Source organism: Carettochelys insculpta, chromosome 29 (genome assembly GCF_033958435.1).
Source record: "Carettochelys insculpta isolate YL-2023 chromosome 29, ASM3395843v1, whole genome shotgun sequence".
Lineage (NCBI taxonomy): Eukaryota > Metazoa > Chordata > Testudines > Carettochelyidae > Carettochelys > Carettochelys insculpta.
In genome coordinates, this window is record NC_134165.1 from 8,742,373 (window position 1) to 8,758,633 (window position 16,261).

The 16,261-nt window shown below is 52.1% G+C and overlaps 1 protein-coding gene across 1 annotated transcript; it reads left to right on the plus strand.

The window, feature by feature from the left end:
- The first annotated feature begins 4,642 nt into the window (after positions 1-4,642).
- On the plus strand, positions 4,643-13,774 carry ENDOU (endonuclease, poly(U) specific). Its single transcript, XM_074980402.1, has 10 exons — positions 4,643-4,664; positions 7,203-7,250; positions 7,672-7,806; positions 8,230-8,274; positions 9,404-9,575; positions 10,043-10,242; positions 11,254-11,367; positions 12,207-12,313; positions 12,849-12,991; positions 13,660-13,774. The coding sequence occupies exons 1-10, from the start codon at positions 4,643-4,645 to the stop codon at positions 13,772-13,774; spliced, it is 1,101 nt and encodes a 366-aa protein (XP_074836503.1).
- Positions 13,775-16,261: the final 2,487 nt, after the last annotated feature.

Genomic DNA, 16,261 nt, shown 5'->3' on the forward strand with positions numbered 1-16,261 from the left:
TCGTGATCCAGAACATCGAACAGTGTTAGGGCTCCTCAGAAAACGGGAAAATTTCAATTTTTCATTGAAAAGTGAAACAATGAAAAGCTGAATAACTTTCTCTTTTGGGGCATTTGACGAGAAATCAGAGTTCCCATATGCCTTCTACAAACAGTTTCATTTAGTCAAACCCCCAGTTCATCAAAAGAAGGGGTGATGGAAAATTTCCAGCCAGCCCTTGTTCTCATGTGGAAACCAGCTCTAGTCAGGAGCATTAACCAGATGGGGACAGCCCAGGGGTCCAGCCAGCTGTGGGTCCCAGTCTGCCAATGCAGAGACACTTCAGGAGGCAAACCTGTCTCCCCTGAACTCCAGGGAATGAGGCCATTGGCGCAAAGCAGCTGCATAGAAGGAACTTTTTTTCCTTCCTGATACTACCTAGCAATTAGACTAGCCTTTGAAGCATGAAGATTTGCTGGTTGCCCTTGTAATTTATTTCCTGATTCCTGCAAGGGCAGAAGTTTTTCTGGTTTGAAAGTGACTCATCTAAAACAACAGGATCCTTCTAAAGAACCTGGACTCTCATAGCTGTTGGTGGTTTTTTCCTGAATGGAGTGAATACAAACAACAGGAAACCCAGGCAGCAATCGCTGCCGGAAAGACTCTGGGAAGCTGCAGAACTGGCTGCCCAGAACTGTAGGGAGCATCATTCTCCCTTATCCTGCAGGGTTGGCTGTCGGTAGCTCTGTGCCGGGGGGGAGTGCAGAGTCGGAGTAATACTGCCACTAGAGCGGGATTGTCTGGCCCGGGTAGCGGGGCCTGAGCTAACTGCTAGTGATGTAAAGGTAAATGGTTCTGCATGAGGTGACAGAGCAGGGGAGCCTGAGGCCCAGGGTGTGCAGCAGGCATGCTGCAGCACTGTCAGGAGCTGAAAACCTGGCTGGCTGCAGGTTAGCTATTTACCACTCCAGTGGGATAAGTCATCCACACAGAAGGAGGCTCTTACTGAGAGCGCTCTGTGATTCCTCCAGCCTGGAGTCTATACCAGCAGTTCCCAACCTTTTCCAGATGAGGACCCATTTTGACAATGCAGGAAGATTTGGTGATCCAAAGCAATTTAAAAATGGGGGGTGGAGGGGCAGTGTTGTAACTAGCTAATTTTGTGTCTAAGGCAAGTATATAAAACTGTGCCCCTCACGTTTCTATAGTAATAGTTATTCCATAAAAGGGAAAACACATTAATAAAATAATAACTGATTATTTATTACTAACAGAGAGAAAGCCGTGTTAGTCTATATGCTATCCAAACAAAAAAGCAGTCCAGCAGCACTTTAAAGATGAAGTGGGTCTGTCCCATGATAGCTTATCACCTAATAAATTATTTTGTTAGTCTTTAAAGTGCTACTGGACTGCTTTATTGTTTTGTTTATTTATTATAGTTTATATTTTATTATTGTACTTAATCTGAGTTGTGGTGGGGGACTCATCCTCAAACCAGTTCCCCCCCAGCTTAAAACCCCACTCTGAGGCTGGAGGGGCTGGAGGGAGTCACAAACAAAAAAATGGAAACTGAGAAATCAGCTACATAGCAGAGAAGGAGGGAAGAGAGAAGGGCGTGTGAGAAAATTCCTGCCAGAGGCGCTTAAGTGGCTTGCCTGGGATCACTACAAATATCAAAGACACGGAAGCAGTCTTTGTCATGCATGCGGGGGCGTCCAACTTTTTTTACACTAGGGGCTAGACGGCAATTTTTTAAATGTTCCATGGGCTGAGCACAAAATAGCCCCAAGCCACCACCACCATCCCACTGATGTCCCCAGCCTCTGACCCCCCCCCAGGAGCGCCAAACTGCCCCCCAGCCTCAGATTCCTCCTGCAGCCCTAAACGGCTCCAGCCTTAGGCACTTCCCATCCTCCTACAGACTCTTCTTGGGGACTGCTAGGCTCTGTGGCTCCCCAGCCCTCCTGATTCCCGCAGGTAACAGTCGTTAAAACCAATTAACTCAAGTATTAAGCTTTCAGCACCTAGGCATAAGGTAATTGCTATCTCTAGTGTTAGATATCTGCCCGAGACAGCAGTGCTAAGAAACTGCAAATGGCTTCTTTAACCGCCACATGCAGCTGGGAACTGCCCAGCTGGCAACCCTTAACCAATCTAATGGTGACCCATGCTTGGGTCCTGATCCATAGGTTGGGAATCCCTGGTCTATATGCTCTCTGTTGCAGTGGTGGCAAGACTGGGCCCCCCTCGGGCTTGGAGCTGTCCATGCTCATGGACTCTGTAGGCCACTGCTGTACGGTGCATGGTTAGTGAGTGTGATCTGCTGCTGCCTTCTGACCAACACAATGGTGCTAAAACCAAGCCTCCCTGATAGAATCCTAGAGCCGGAAGGAACCTCAGGAAGTCATCGATAGCTTCAGCTCAACTAGTTTAGACTGGGCCAAAGTCTAACAGACCTCACTGTGATTGGCTCTTTAGAAGGTGCTAGTTAAATGGAGCTAGATTGGGCTTGGAGTGTCATACAGTGGTTTTCAGCTGGTGCCCTGAGAACTGTCTGAGTGTGCTGTGAAATTTCATCAATTTCCTCTTGCCCTGGCTGTTTGCAGAGGATCTACTCTCTGGAGCCACCCCCCTGCCCCCCGCCCCTCTGCATTGAGTAACCACTGAAATTTTCAGCAGTTACGTGATTACTCGGCATCCCTAGCATGGCACATGTTCACTCGCCTGCCTTTCTTTGACCTATCAAAGATGCTGTGTTCTGTGGTGGATTTGAAACATCAATGCATTTGATCCTTGTTTAGTTTGCTGCATGCACTACTATGTTGCAAACCTCTCTAGTAGACCATAGCCACCATAGATGGAAGTAAAAGTGACGTTTATGAGCAATTGATTGAGCTGAAAAAAGTGGGTGTGCCATGGAATTGTTCGTCTCACTGAAGTGTGCCATGGTATTAAAAAGGTGTAATGTGACCCCAGGCAACTCACCCACCTTTCAGCCCTTGGCTGGAAAAGGCCTGGGTGAGAGACTTTCCCCAGACCCGGTGTCACAAGCAAGCAGAGACAGTGGCTGGGATGGATGTACATGATAAATTTGCTGTATGCTTCTGACCTTCTGAGGCTTTTAATGGCTTTTTAAACTTCTGAACTATAGGCAAACTGGTACAGGGCCTGTGATCCCACTGAGGTAGGGACCGTCCTGTTGTTCTGCATTTTAACAGCTCTGTGGGGCACTGACCCATGACTGGGGCTCCTAGGTGCTACTGCTATACTAATAGCAAATAACAAGAATGAATAAAACTGAGCCCCATGATCCCAGTTCAACAACTGTCCTGGCCACTTTCCTGCAAATATGGTGTAAACTTTTCACAGTGAGAATAATCAACCATTGGAACAATTTGAAGTCAGGATGGATTTGCTGACATTTTTAAAGTCAGATTTGGATGTTTATTTCTAAAATAGCCACTCTAGGAATTATTTTGGGAGAAAGTCCCATGGTCTGTGTTATCAAGAAGGTCAGACTAGAGGATCACAGGTTCCCTTCTAGCCTTGGAATCTAGGCTCATGGAGGGACAGGGTAGGCTGCTGAGCTGTTTGAGACCTGGCATTTTTCCCTACCAGAAGTGTCAGAGCAAATGGAAAAGTTCTTTTGCCAAAAGCAATTGTCTGGTATTCTGGGGGGGAGGGGGATTTGTGGCTAATAGAAAGCATTAAAAAAGAAAAAAAATCCCTCTTTTGGTAACTGGAAACTAAAACATATCATCTAGGTGAGTGGAATATTTTGGTCGGGCCAAAAATTTCCACCTACCGGCTCACATTTTTCAGCCACCAAGAATGGAAAAATAAAACAAAATAAATACGACATTTTGTCTTCTGGTTCCTGAAAAGTGCCCCACACTTTGGCATTTGGCTTTTCATCAGAAACTTGAAGAATTTCACCTCACTTGACCACTGTGAAATAGTCCAGTGAAAGAGCCATTGTCAGCTAGACAAGTGTTTTGTGGTAAATTTCTCAGCCACTGTTCATCTGGGCCTGAAGTGGGAGAGAGCTGAGGCTGCAGGCTGGGACAGTGCACAGTGGAGCAGGTGGGAGGCATGGCCAAACAGTCAATGGAGGCTGGTGTGGCTAGCCAGGACGGGGCTGCCAGGTGTGGGCCAGGAGCATGACTTTGATGGAAAAGAGGTGGAGAGATTCCTGCGAGGGGAGTGAGCTGGTCACAGGGCTGGCCAACAACTCTCTGAACTGACCAGCCAGGCACCAGCTTGGCCCCAGAATTAGGAATATCAGACAGGTTTAAAGACATCTGGTTTAAAGGCACCCTCACTGGGCTCCTAGGTGAGTGTCCTTTAGCTGTGCTGGATTGCATTTAGTGTCTCTAAAACATCACCAGCAATAGTAACTAAAAGAGGCTGCCGTGTCCTTGCCATACATCAGCCACAACGAGAGACTTGCCTCTGTGTCAGAGTTCATTGGATATATTTGCAAGTGGAGGCAATTAACATTTGCCTTAGAATGATCTCATGATCCTGTGTTACTTGTCCCACGCCAGGACTGTGGAGAACCTCTGCACACTGTCATCCTGTGGCCGTGCACCAGGACCCAGTAATCCCTGGGGAAGGAGCCAGGCCCTTGCTCCATGTGGGAATCAGTAAAAGAGCCCATAGCATGGCCATGCTGCGCAGCGTCAGTGAGTCAGACAGAGCAGTATAGCTTCAGGAGTGTGTGTGCTGGTCCTGTGAGCTTCTCTATGTGACATCTTAGTTGTATGCAGTTTCCTCCCAGCTTGGGCTACTTTATGCAACTTCTCTTAGACTGATGCAACACTGGATGATAAACCTGGGTGTGTGATTCACCCTGGCACAGGCATGTGATTTGCTGACGCAGGCACAAGTGGCTCAAATATTTCACCTCCCAAGCCCATGGAAACCCCATTTCAGCTCTTCTGTACGAATTCTCAGCTTCCGAGCTAGAGGCAAGTGATTGTAAGTGGCATATTAATTAGCAGTGTAGCCCCTTGTCCTGTTTGCAAAACATATGGCTCTGGTTCCTCTGTACCATTTGTACCCACTGAGCCTGAAATTCCCCCTTGCAGGGCCAGCACAAGGACCATTCCGCAGCTAGGTGGCATTTTGAGGGCACCAGTGGGAATGATAAGGTGATTTATGCGTACATGTGGATGTCACCCCTAATAATAGCTTGGATAAAGAGCTGACCACCAGTTCTTCAAAACTCTTCATGTCATGGGTTTTTGGTTGGTCTCCTGAGTCAGATGCTGCTGCTCCTGGTTAGCTATGCACAATGTAACATAGGGATAACAGTAACTGACAAATGAGAAAGAGCTCGCTGTCCGGTGTTGATGTCAGGACAAATAGTCCTTATAAAATGTGGGAAACTTTGGAGATTTGTGCGAACAGAGAACAAGAGATGCGAGTCTACCAAGAAGAGTGCCCAGAAGTGCCCTCACCATCCTGGTAATGTAGCTCAGCATTCAGACCCAGATGTTGATCCAGTTTCGTGCTTCAGGGCTTCTGTCACACGCATGCAAAGGTCAGGGGTAAAATGTTTTCCCTGATGTGCAACTGGCCAGACACATAGGCGGCATCTACACTAGCAAGTTCTTTTGGAAAATCAGTCCCTTTTTTGAAAGAACACAGGGAGCCTCCACACACAAAATGTGCTCTTTTGATCTGATATTGGAAGAATACAGCACTTTTTCTGGCGCCGTCTTCCTCTCCCAGAGGAGGAAAAGCACCTTTTCTTGAAAGATTCTTTTGGGAAAAAAGTGTGTGTAGATGCTCCAGGGGCCCTTTTGCGAAAGAACAGTCCTCATGCTGCCAGGTTTTTCCATCCCTGGTCCGTTCTTTTGAAAGAGCGAGGGCATGTGGATTCTCTCTATCAAAAGAACAGATCGCTCTTTCACTCCACTTTTGGTGTGTGGACACACTTTTTGAAGAAGTTTTTTTAGACAAGGTCTTCCAGAAGAACTTCTTTTGCAGAAGCGCTGTAGTATAGATGCAGCTGGCCTTAGTGAGCTTTTCCAAGATACATGTGCAAGTGGAGGCAGTTAGCATTTTCCCTGGAGTGATCCCCCAATCTCGTGTTTACCTGCTCCACACAAGGACTGTTGGAAAATTCCTGAGGCTTTAATGGGGGAGGGGCTGCTTCCTATGTACCTGGCTTCCATGTGGCATCATTGAAAATGATCTCCAGAGCGGAGCATTGTGGTAAACCTTCTGGAGGTGAATTCAGTTATTTACACAATTCCACATGTACTCTGCCTCCCTGCTGACCCGCCAACATTGAGTAAAACACTATGCAGCCCACGGAGGTGGAGGAATTAACTTGACATTACAAATTATTAAGATCTACAAAAGGGATCTGTTAATGTAAACAAATACATAGTTAAGTTGATGTAAGGTGGCTTCTCTTGATCTAAGTTTGTAGTGTTGACCAAGAGTAAGTAACTGGAGACTTTTTGTGTGTGCAGTGGGGCCAGCACCAGGCCAAGATGCAACATATGCACAGGAAATTCATCCTAAATATTTGCAAGTCTTTTTACTATATATGTATACACATGACTGTCTCTAGTTAAACCCAAATGATTCCAAATGGCCACATGCAGATGGCCAAAGGGACATGCTACAGAGACGCTGACTTACCCCCAAGTTGCAGTGGAGGAGGTGTAGGCTGGATATTAGGAAAAACTATTTCACCAGGAGCGTGGTGAAGCACTGGAATGTGTTGCCTAGAGAAGTGATGGAATCTCTGTCCCTAGAGGTTCTGAGTCCTGGCTTGACAAAGTCCTGGCTGGGATGATTTAGTTGAGGTTGATCCTGGTTTGGGTAGGAGCCTGGACTTGATGACCTCCTGAGGTCCCTTCCAGCCCTGGGATTCTAAGTGAGCAGGGAATGGTGGAGTCTTATGAGCAGGCACCCGATGCACTAGCCAGGAGAGCTGAGCTGCGCACGAGCAAAAAGCTATGTGTTGCTGGTATAAACCGAGAGTGACATGCTCATGCTTGGAGCAGGAGGGAATTCACAGCTGCTTGTCAGAAGGGAGTTCATGGCTGCTCATCTGGTGGTACAGCCATGAATGGGCCATGTCCAAATGAGACAATGTAGCCCCAGTCATGCCTTCCTGTCTCTCAGCCCTGCTACCCCAAGCCACAAGGGCTCATAGTTTTAACCACAGACACTCATGGCTTTAATATTTTCCTCTGTTGCAGCTGCTGAGGATGAAGAGGAAATGGAGCCAGCACATCCCGACTCCACCAGTGAGTCTCTGTTGGGGCTGCAGGAGGGGCATTCATAATGCTGGGAATTAACACAACTTTTTATTAACTCCCTTGCTGGCTTGTTCCAGGGTGAAATTCACCTCAGCACAGGCCTGCAGTCACTTCCAGGCTCCCCCACCAGCCAGCAGGCTGGGGCCAGGGGTTCTTTGGCCTAAGTGGGGCTCAGCTGGATGATGATAACGGTCCCTCCTGGCTTGAGGCTCATAGAAGCTATTTCAAAAGGGTTACGTGGGCCTTACCAGCTGTCTAGGCCTTGGGCCAATGCCTCATTTGTAGAGTCTCCAAGGTCAAGGCCAGAAGGGACCAGTGGGTCCATTCAGCTTGAGCTCCAGCCCCATCCAGGTCAGCAAAGAACCCAGTGACCCCTTGGCTGAGCCCGTCCCATTGTTCTTGCCCTCAGGCTTGTACACGGCACCCGACTCCTGCAGGGGGCGCTGTCATGAGCGATACAACAAGGAGGATGAGTGTCATTGTAATACCAAGTGTGAAAAACATCACAACTGTTGTGAAGACTATCGTGTGCACTGCGGCAAGGGTGAGCACACTGCGTAGCCTCTGGGGGTACAGGGGGCAGGGCTCTGGGGTGCTGCCCTGCCCTGCTGTTGCTCTCCCATTCCATCTGGCTTTATCCATTGGGATTATGACTATAAGTCTGTTGAATTCTCACAGTCATTGGCCCCAAATGGAACGGGGTGAGCTACACAGCAATGTGCTCGCTTGCTGTGGGCACTTGTGCCTGCCTCTGTGTGCTTGGAGGTGCCATTGGGTGTGCAAATTGTATGTGTGTTTGTGTGCTTGCACACCTGTGTGTGATGTTGTCCTCTAACACGTAGAGGAAAATAATAATCAGGCTCCCTCATTTCTCTAAATAACACGTTCAGGGCAGGTCCCCTGGAAAGGCCCCACCCCGGTGCCTGTGACTGGGAGGAATCATTTGGTTTCTTTTCACTTAATGCAGATGGACGACAGATGGATGCTGCATCCAGGCCTGCACACGCCACTGGTGAGTGACTCCTCTTATCACTAGCAAAATATGTCACCGGAGGCCTTTTGCCAGCCAGTCCCTGCCTCTGTTTCCTCAAAGCCAAGGCTCTGCACCTCTGTTATTGCTCTTCTGCATTTCCTAGCAGTACAGGGCCCATGGCTTTCCCGAGGTGTGGATCTCATGAGTCAGCATTTTACTGTAACGAAGGCAATGACGAAGTGCAGTTAACAGCCTGTGGTAGAAAAGGTGGTCGGATTGTGTGTCACAAAGGTGAATGTGGGTTTAAATTGGGTGAGGGTGGGCATGGTTTGACATATGGTGCAGATGAAAGGTGCTAGAAAGCATCAGTGTCAAAGTCCCCACATGCCTATGGCATCAGAGCGTAATGGAATTTAAGTCTACTGTGACTATCCAGTACGAGATCCCATGGAGTATGAGCCAGAGAATCTACCAGGGCCCTTGCATGGGTCCAGCAGTCAGGGATTGTAGTTATAAGTCTGTGATGGGGCTACAGTAGACCTTAGAGTCTTAGAATCATTGGGTTGGAAGAGACCTTAGGAGGTCATCAATTCCAACCCCCTTCAGTAAGCAGGACCAATCCCAACGAAATCATCCCAGCCTGGGATTTGTCAAGCTTGGCCTTAAAAATCTCAGAATCCACCACCTCTCACGTAACACATCCCAGTGCTTTCTTTCTGAAGGAGAAGCCAGGTATGTCATCTTGTGTGCCAGGTGCACTGAACACAAAGCAATGTCCCAATGTCCCTTGTTCCAAAGCACTCACAGTCTGTGGCTAACCCAGCCCGGGGCTGAAAGCACCGTGAAGCCAGGGTACATTGTGGGCTGAAGTGGAGTCCCTGCTTTCTGCTTCCCTAGCAGCGAAGTCATGCTGAGGTTTTGGGGCTCCTCTGCTTAAAAGCCCCAGTGCTCCCTCTCCCCAGCATTGCTGAGGGTCTCAATAGCCCAGCTCCAGGCCCTGCAGCTCTGTGTTGGGGAGAAGCTGAAATTGGGGCAAGCTTCCTGACATCGGGTGACTGAGTACCTAGAACTGATGAAAGTGGGGTGCTCAGGCCTCCCCAAGAGGATGCTCGCAGGCCTGACTCTTCATGGCCACTCATCTGCTTGTACAATGGCCTTGGCCCCGCAGACGGATTCTCCAGCAGCCATGACTCCATCACCAATGAAGAGCTCCTGAGCATCTCTGAGCAGCTCTACAAGGTGGACCACAACAAACCCCAGAAGTCCGACATCACCCTGAACCCACAGTACCTCGCCTCCCGCTCTGAGACCACAGACAAGGACGATCAATCTCCTGAGCCGTGAGTGCAGCATGATCACTACCACCACGGGCTGGGGGACCTGCTCCCAATGCCCCCACAACCAGCTTCAGCAGGCAGGAGGCTGCTTATAGGGCCATGTGACAGTGTCAGCACGCAAGGTCCTGGGGGTGGGAAGGAGGAGGGCAAGTCCTTCTGATAGCTGGGCCCCATGTGGAGCAGCAGGGGAGGGAGGGAGCAGGATGGGGGAGCGGGGTAGGGACGGTTTCAAAGATCTTAGGCCACCATTTTCAAAAATGCCCAGTGATTTTGCTCACTAGACCTGAAGCAGTTTATAGGAGGCCGATTCTCAGGAGTGCCCAGCATGCTGGTGCTGGCAGACCAGGCCTTGAAAGGCACCTCACGCTGGGCACCTGGAGTCCTGGGTCACCACTTTCAGGCAGCAACTATACTGGCCGTTCCAGCCAAGAGGCACTGTTCTCCCAGCTGCAATGATCTCTGCATTGCAGACTCTACACCTACGTCAGCGAGAAGCTCTTCTCCAAACCCACCTATGCCAGCTTCATCAAGCTGCTGGACAACTACCAAAGGATGACGGGCCAAGGGGAAGCTGTCAGTGCTGAGCATGTGAAGGAGCAGCAGAACTTCCTGAGGGAGGTCATGAAAACAGAGGTCATGAAAAAGCTTTACAATTTCCTGAACAAGAAAAGTAAGTGGAGCTTGGAGTAGTCCTGGGTAGCCAATGCCCATAGAAATGTACCCACAGAGGCAGCATTGGCCAATGCCCACAGTGCCAGCACCAGGCACCCAGCACCTGCAGGGCCAGCACCAGACAGTACCCGCAAAGCCAGCATTGGGCACCCAGCACCCACAGGGACAGCACCAGGCAGATGGTGTCTGCCGGGGTAGCACCTGCTGAGCAAGGGCCAGGCCTGGTCAGCAGCCTTCCTTCCTGGTCCATACACGTTACCCTGAGAAGAGCGGTTTGCTGCATCCAAGCTTTTCCCTGTGCCACCAACTGCGCCTGTCTCCCATTCTACAGCATTTCAGGGCCAATACAGGCCACTGCCCCATGATGGGCAGTGCTCTCAGCAGTGCAGCCGGGTTGGAATGGGCCCCAGAGCCTGAGCACCCTCTGTTTCCTAGAGAGGGCAGTCCCGCTGGCCCTGGGGGCCCTGCTCTGCTCCTGCTGTTCAGGGGACACTCCTTGCAGAACGGGCAATGAATGGTGCAGTGCCTGAGCACTAAGAATGGGAACAGCTGTGCCACGGGATGGGTGGCTGCAGTGCAGGTGGGGCCCATCACCCTCATGTCATGTCCCACATTAACTCACAGAAGAGGGCCTTGGACACTGGCTGAGCCCCTGAAGACTCATTGTAGCACCTGGGCTGCTTGCTCTGGAGGGAGCCAGTCTCACCTCTGTTCTTCCAAAGCCAGGCCCAGGCTTTGGAGGGGCTCTGCCCAGAGTATGTGTAACCCATCCCTGCTGGGTGTGGGGCTCTGTCCCACTCTAGTGGCACCTGGACCACCCAGAAACTCGTGAAGCTGCTAGTTTGGGCTCAGAGCTGTGCGGCGTTCAGCACATGCGGTAAAGCCTCAGACAGTTACCGCCAGAGCCATGGAGGGCTGGGTCCCTCAGGGCCACACATGGCCCGGCAGTGCCTCTCTGAGGTCTGGTTTCCCCACTTTCATGGTGCTCACCCTGTTGCTTTGTCTGCAGAGCGCTACAGCACCCAGGAGGAGTTTGTCAGTGACCTGAAGGAGATGTGGTTTGGCCTTTATTCCAGGGGCAACGACGAGGGAGATTCCAGCGGCTTTGAGCACATCTTCTCCGGTACAGTATGGGTTGGGTCCAGAGCTCCTGCTTCCTCCCTCTCTGCCCCAGGCCCCGCCCCTCTCCCAAGTCCAAAGCATCTCTGCTGCAACTGCCAGCCCTTGGGGCTCTGGGCAGGTGACCCTGACAGCAGATGGGTGGCCCTGCAGACTCCAGAGCACTGGAAAAGCAGCAAGGCCCCAGCGCCCCTACTAATAGTGCCCCCGCCCCCAAAGTGTGGGTGCATGGGCACATAGCCCCCAACACCTCCTCAGTGCTGGGCAGTGCAAACCCCAGGCACCCAGAATCCTGGCTGCACGCTGGCCTGCCCCCGCCCCAGGCCAAGCCCCAGGTGGGGTAGAGCGGGAAGGGAATTGGAAGCAGAGGGAAGGAGATCTGGGGTTGAGCATGCATGAGGCCACACTGGGACGTCTGCAGACACCCACTGCCCAGGGAGCCTGGAGAATTGGATGGTGCCAAACATGCCCTGAGCAGCAGGGATGGATTAGGGTGTTCTGGGCCTGGGGCCAGAGAAAGTGGGGGCCTCTGTCCTTCCATTGTGCTTGTATCCCTCATGCCACCCACCCATGCCCTGAGCCTGCTCCCAGCTAGAGTGCTGGGTGAGCGAGTGGAAAGGGGCAGGTGCTGGGCAGGCAGAGCAGGTTGGGGCATATGCGCACCTATTTCTGAGCTCCCCCCATTGGCTGAGCCACCACTGCTGAGCAGATGCATCCAGAAGGCTGTTCTGTGGTTCAGTGTGAGCAAGCCAAGCTCTGCGGGCACAGTGCTGGCAGGGCTGAGGGGTCTCTAGACCCTTTCCTTGGGGTCAGCTAACCAGTGACCAACTCCCTGCCATTTAGGGGAGGTCAAAAAAGGAAAGGTGTCCGGATTCCACAACTGGATTCGTTTCTACCTGCTGGAGAAGCAGGGGCTGGTGGACTACTACAGCCATAACTACAACGGGCCAGTAAGTACTGCCAATGGGCTTGGGAAGTCCAGCACTGAGTCAATGGGCCAGATCCCTGGCTGGTGTAAATCCCCTAGTGTCCATGGCATTGTTCCAGTTTGCAGTAGCTGGGGGTTTGGCCATGGAGAGGGTTTCAAAGCTGTCTTAGGGACTCCGCCTGGACAATCCCATTGGAACTGCAGGGCAGCTGAGCACTCACTCACTTCAGTTCCCTTGAGGAGCCTTCCTAGTATCAGCAATGCCCTGTGCAGACCCAGCCTGAGTGTCACAGTGGGAATGTGCTTTTCCTGCTGGGGAGGCTGAGCCTGGGAGAGAGAGAGCTTCAGTCGGGAAAGGCAGCCAAGGAGAAGCACTAATTACCTTGTGCAGTGACGCCCTCTGTTGACAGACAAGAGCATCCTTTGACTGCTGGATGGGTCGCAGATATGAGCTCTTGCTCTGAAAGAGACTCCATGGCTGGGTCAGAGACCTCACTCTTCCTGAATATCTGGCTGGGTCTCAGCTGTGACCCCTCGCTCTGTCTCTTTCTCCTTAGTGGACCTCATACCCTGATGTGCTGGGGCTGAAGTTTGAGTGGGATGGCTATGTGAAGCAGGTGGGCTCTGCCTTTATTGGCAGCAGCCCTGAGTTCGAATTTGGCCTCTACACACTGTGCTTCATTGCTCGTCCAGGGAAGATGTAAGTCCTGTGCTTGTCCCTGGTGTCTGTCCCTTCTGAGTCAGAGAACATGGTGGGTGAGGTCATGTCTTCTACTGGGCCCACACTGTCCGTGTCATTCTGTCTGCCCCGCTGTGGAGCTGGCAGCACCTGCTCCCACTGCCCTGTGGCAGAAGAATATTCATCCAGGCTCTGCTCAGTCCTGAATTCCAGTACCAAGCTGGGCACACAGGCCTGTCTCATCATGCCTGTTCCAGGTGACCTCTTGATCTCTGGCAATCCCAGCCCTGAGCCTTCCTGTGATCAAACACAGCCCCTTTCCCAGCGTGCCTGGGTGGGGTAGAACGCACCCTGTGCCAAGTGCTACAGTGGGGCCTGCACGCCCCCTCAGTCCCATGCCAGGCCTCAGAGTGCTGGCCCGTGGGTATAGGGTTGTATCAGGAGGAGTTTGGAGGCCCGTGGGGTGTGGTGGGCTGGAGATCCTGGTTCTGGAAAGGGTATGGACGGGGGGGAAGTAGGGGAGGGGGGTTGGCTTGGCCCAAGCAGTGTGGGGAAAGACATAAATCCAAGTGCATTCTGGACTGTGCACTGGGGCTTTTGTGGCTCCCCTCAGCGCTGCCAGGAATGGGCAGATGCAGTCAGAGGCAATGCTGAAATGCTTTCCTCCCTCCCTCCCCTTCGTCCCTCAGGTGCCGGCTGAGCCTGGGGGGCAAACAGCTGGGCATCCAGACCTACACCTGGACCAAATCCACCTATGGCAACGACAAGAAGTACATAGCCACGGCCTACGTGACGTCGGCCTGATGTGGCTCAAGAGCCGAACTGTGGGGTGCGGGGGTGGGGTGGGGTGGCGACATCCTGGGAGCAAGCAGCTGCGCCAGGACACTTGGGCTCATAGAAAGGCCACGTGGTGCTTCTCGCTCTCTTCTGCACCTGCCGGGTCTGGGCTCTGTCTTGGCAGGGCTAAATCATCTTGTTGCATATGCAATAGGTTTGCATGGCCCTAAAGGAAGCTGGACCAGGAGTGGGTGACTGCAGCCCTCTGAGACACCTGCACAGTGAAGGGAGCAAGGGAGGGAGGGAACGTGAGCTCTCTGTAGCCCTTAAGAGCCTCCCCTGGTTGCCTTCCCTCGTCCCAGCAGAAGGACGAGAAGAAGAGCTGAGTGTCTAACGTGACAGATGGGAATTAATGCAGACAAGTTCAATAAAAGATGCTCTGAAGGAGCTGGCCTGGCTCGCTTTGTGACATGGTGACTGTGCGGCTGCACAATATCCCCCCTGCTCCTGGGATATGGGGATGCTAATTTCTTCAGCTAATTGCCATGAGCGACACAAGCTGGGGCCTGCTTAGGGGTGGAGGAAGCTTCCCCTTCTCTTCTGGCCTGGGGGCTGGGCTGCTCCACAGGGTTTGCCAGGAACATTCAGTCCAAGGCCTGCGGAGTTCCACTGACACCTGAGCCTCAGCCAGAGCTCTTCACCGGTGGGGTGCTCAGAGGTGCTGGGCATTGGCCTAACTGCTCCCATTGATGTCACTGGTAAAGCTCCCTTTACCTGCACTGGCCTAGCCATGGTAATGCTGTGGCCTTTGGCCCCTGCCCTACCACATTCGGCTGTAGATCTGGAGGGCCCCACATCCCTCCCTGGATTTACACTAGTGTATATGGCATTAGAATTCGTCCATGGTCTCTATAGCCACTGGGCTCCCGGACAAGATCTGAGAGCCAACACTGGGTGGATAGAGCACGATGGGGATCCGCTGCAGAAGAGGGCTTACGGCCTTTCCTTCTTGCCAGCCCAAGCAGAGACTCTGCCATTAGGTCACTCCTGGCTGGGGCGCTGAGGGGGTGGGAGGGACAGCCTCAGGCCTGCTGTAGCTGCTGTCTGGGAGCTGGCCCTGCTGAGTGCGGGTGGCTCTGAGGCCATAAGGTGGTGCTCACTGAACACAAGGTTCTGCTGAAGATCACATGCACGGCAGTAACCCGCTAGGTGGTAGCACTGCGGGAAAGAGTCTGACTGGGTGTCAGAGCGGCTCACCAGTTGCATATGGGGACAACAAGGTGATGCAGTTGCAGAAAAGCCTGAATACGGGCAGAAGCTGGCTGGCCATGTGCCTCAGCCCCTGAGGTTGCAAGGAGAGTTCAGCTTCTTCTGGCCTCCGGGGCCAGCTGGGGCGCACTGAAGAGGCAGGTATCATGCGTTCTAGCTGGGAGCAGGACAGAGCTTCCTCCTAACCACACTGGCACTTCCTTGTATAACAGCCAAGGGGAGGTGGTTCCCTGCCCTCCCTCAAAGGGCCATGGCAGGAGTCGCACGTCTCCTGCAAATGGCCCTGGAGGGCAGCGTGGTCTGATCACAAAGAGGGGTATTCGCATACCCCGGGTGCAGCCCTCTTCCCCAGAGCAGGCCCCTTTTCCCAGTGTGCTGTGATCAGAACTGCAGGCTGGCAGCCCCTTGCCAGGTACACCACAGCTGCCTACAGAGCCCAGCATGGGGCTTGAGCACCATCTACTGGCCCCATAGCCATTAACTAACTACTGGCAAACATGCCTCTCACTTAGGGAGCTCTGCTGTCCCTCTGCCTGTCCACACCGTGAGAGACAACCCCTGCCCCAGAGACTTACCCGACACAATTCACCAGGGCAGCAGGGAGTCGGCGGTTTTACCGACTGGGAACAGAGGCTGAGACATTACAGCTTCTTCCTGTCACACAGCACCAAGGGCAACCAATAGGCAACAGAGAAGTCCTCTGGAGGTCTCTGTTAGTACAGCCATCATAACTGGGTTGTAGGGTCTGCTCCCTGCCTCTACTCCTGGGGCAGGGGTGGTGGGGGGTGTAGCATTGGACATGGCAGGACAGAACAGGCTGAAACTGGTTCCCTGCCCACCCTCAACCCCAAACAGTGCTCTGACACAAGAAAGAATCTGGACCACTGAGTGACTTGCCTCAGGTCAGACAGGACGTCTGTGGCAGAGTTAAAACCAGAATACAGTGTTACCCAGGGTTTTCCAACCACCCAGCAGTGGTAACAGCCATATCACTTCAGCCAGTGTCGGAAATAGACCAATGGATACACAGCAACTCCATCTGATCAGCACAGGTACACATGCTCTGCTCTAACTCTGCAGTTTACTAGATTTAAGCTGTGGTGGGAGAAGTACCCAAATAAGTCACCTGAGTAAAAGTACTGGAGAAAAATGTAACTATGTAAAGTGAAAGTCTCCTTCTGGAAAACTACTTGAGTAGAAGTAGAAGCCTGTTGTGGCTTAATTGTACTCAAGTATACATAAGTT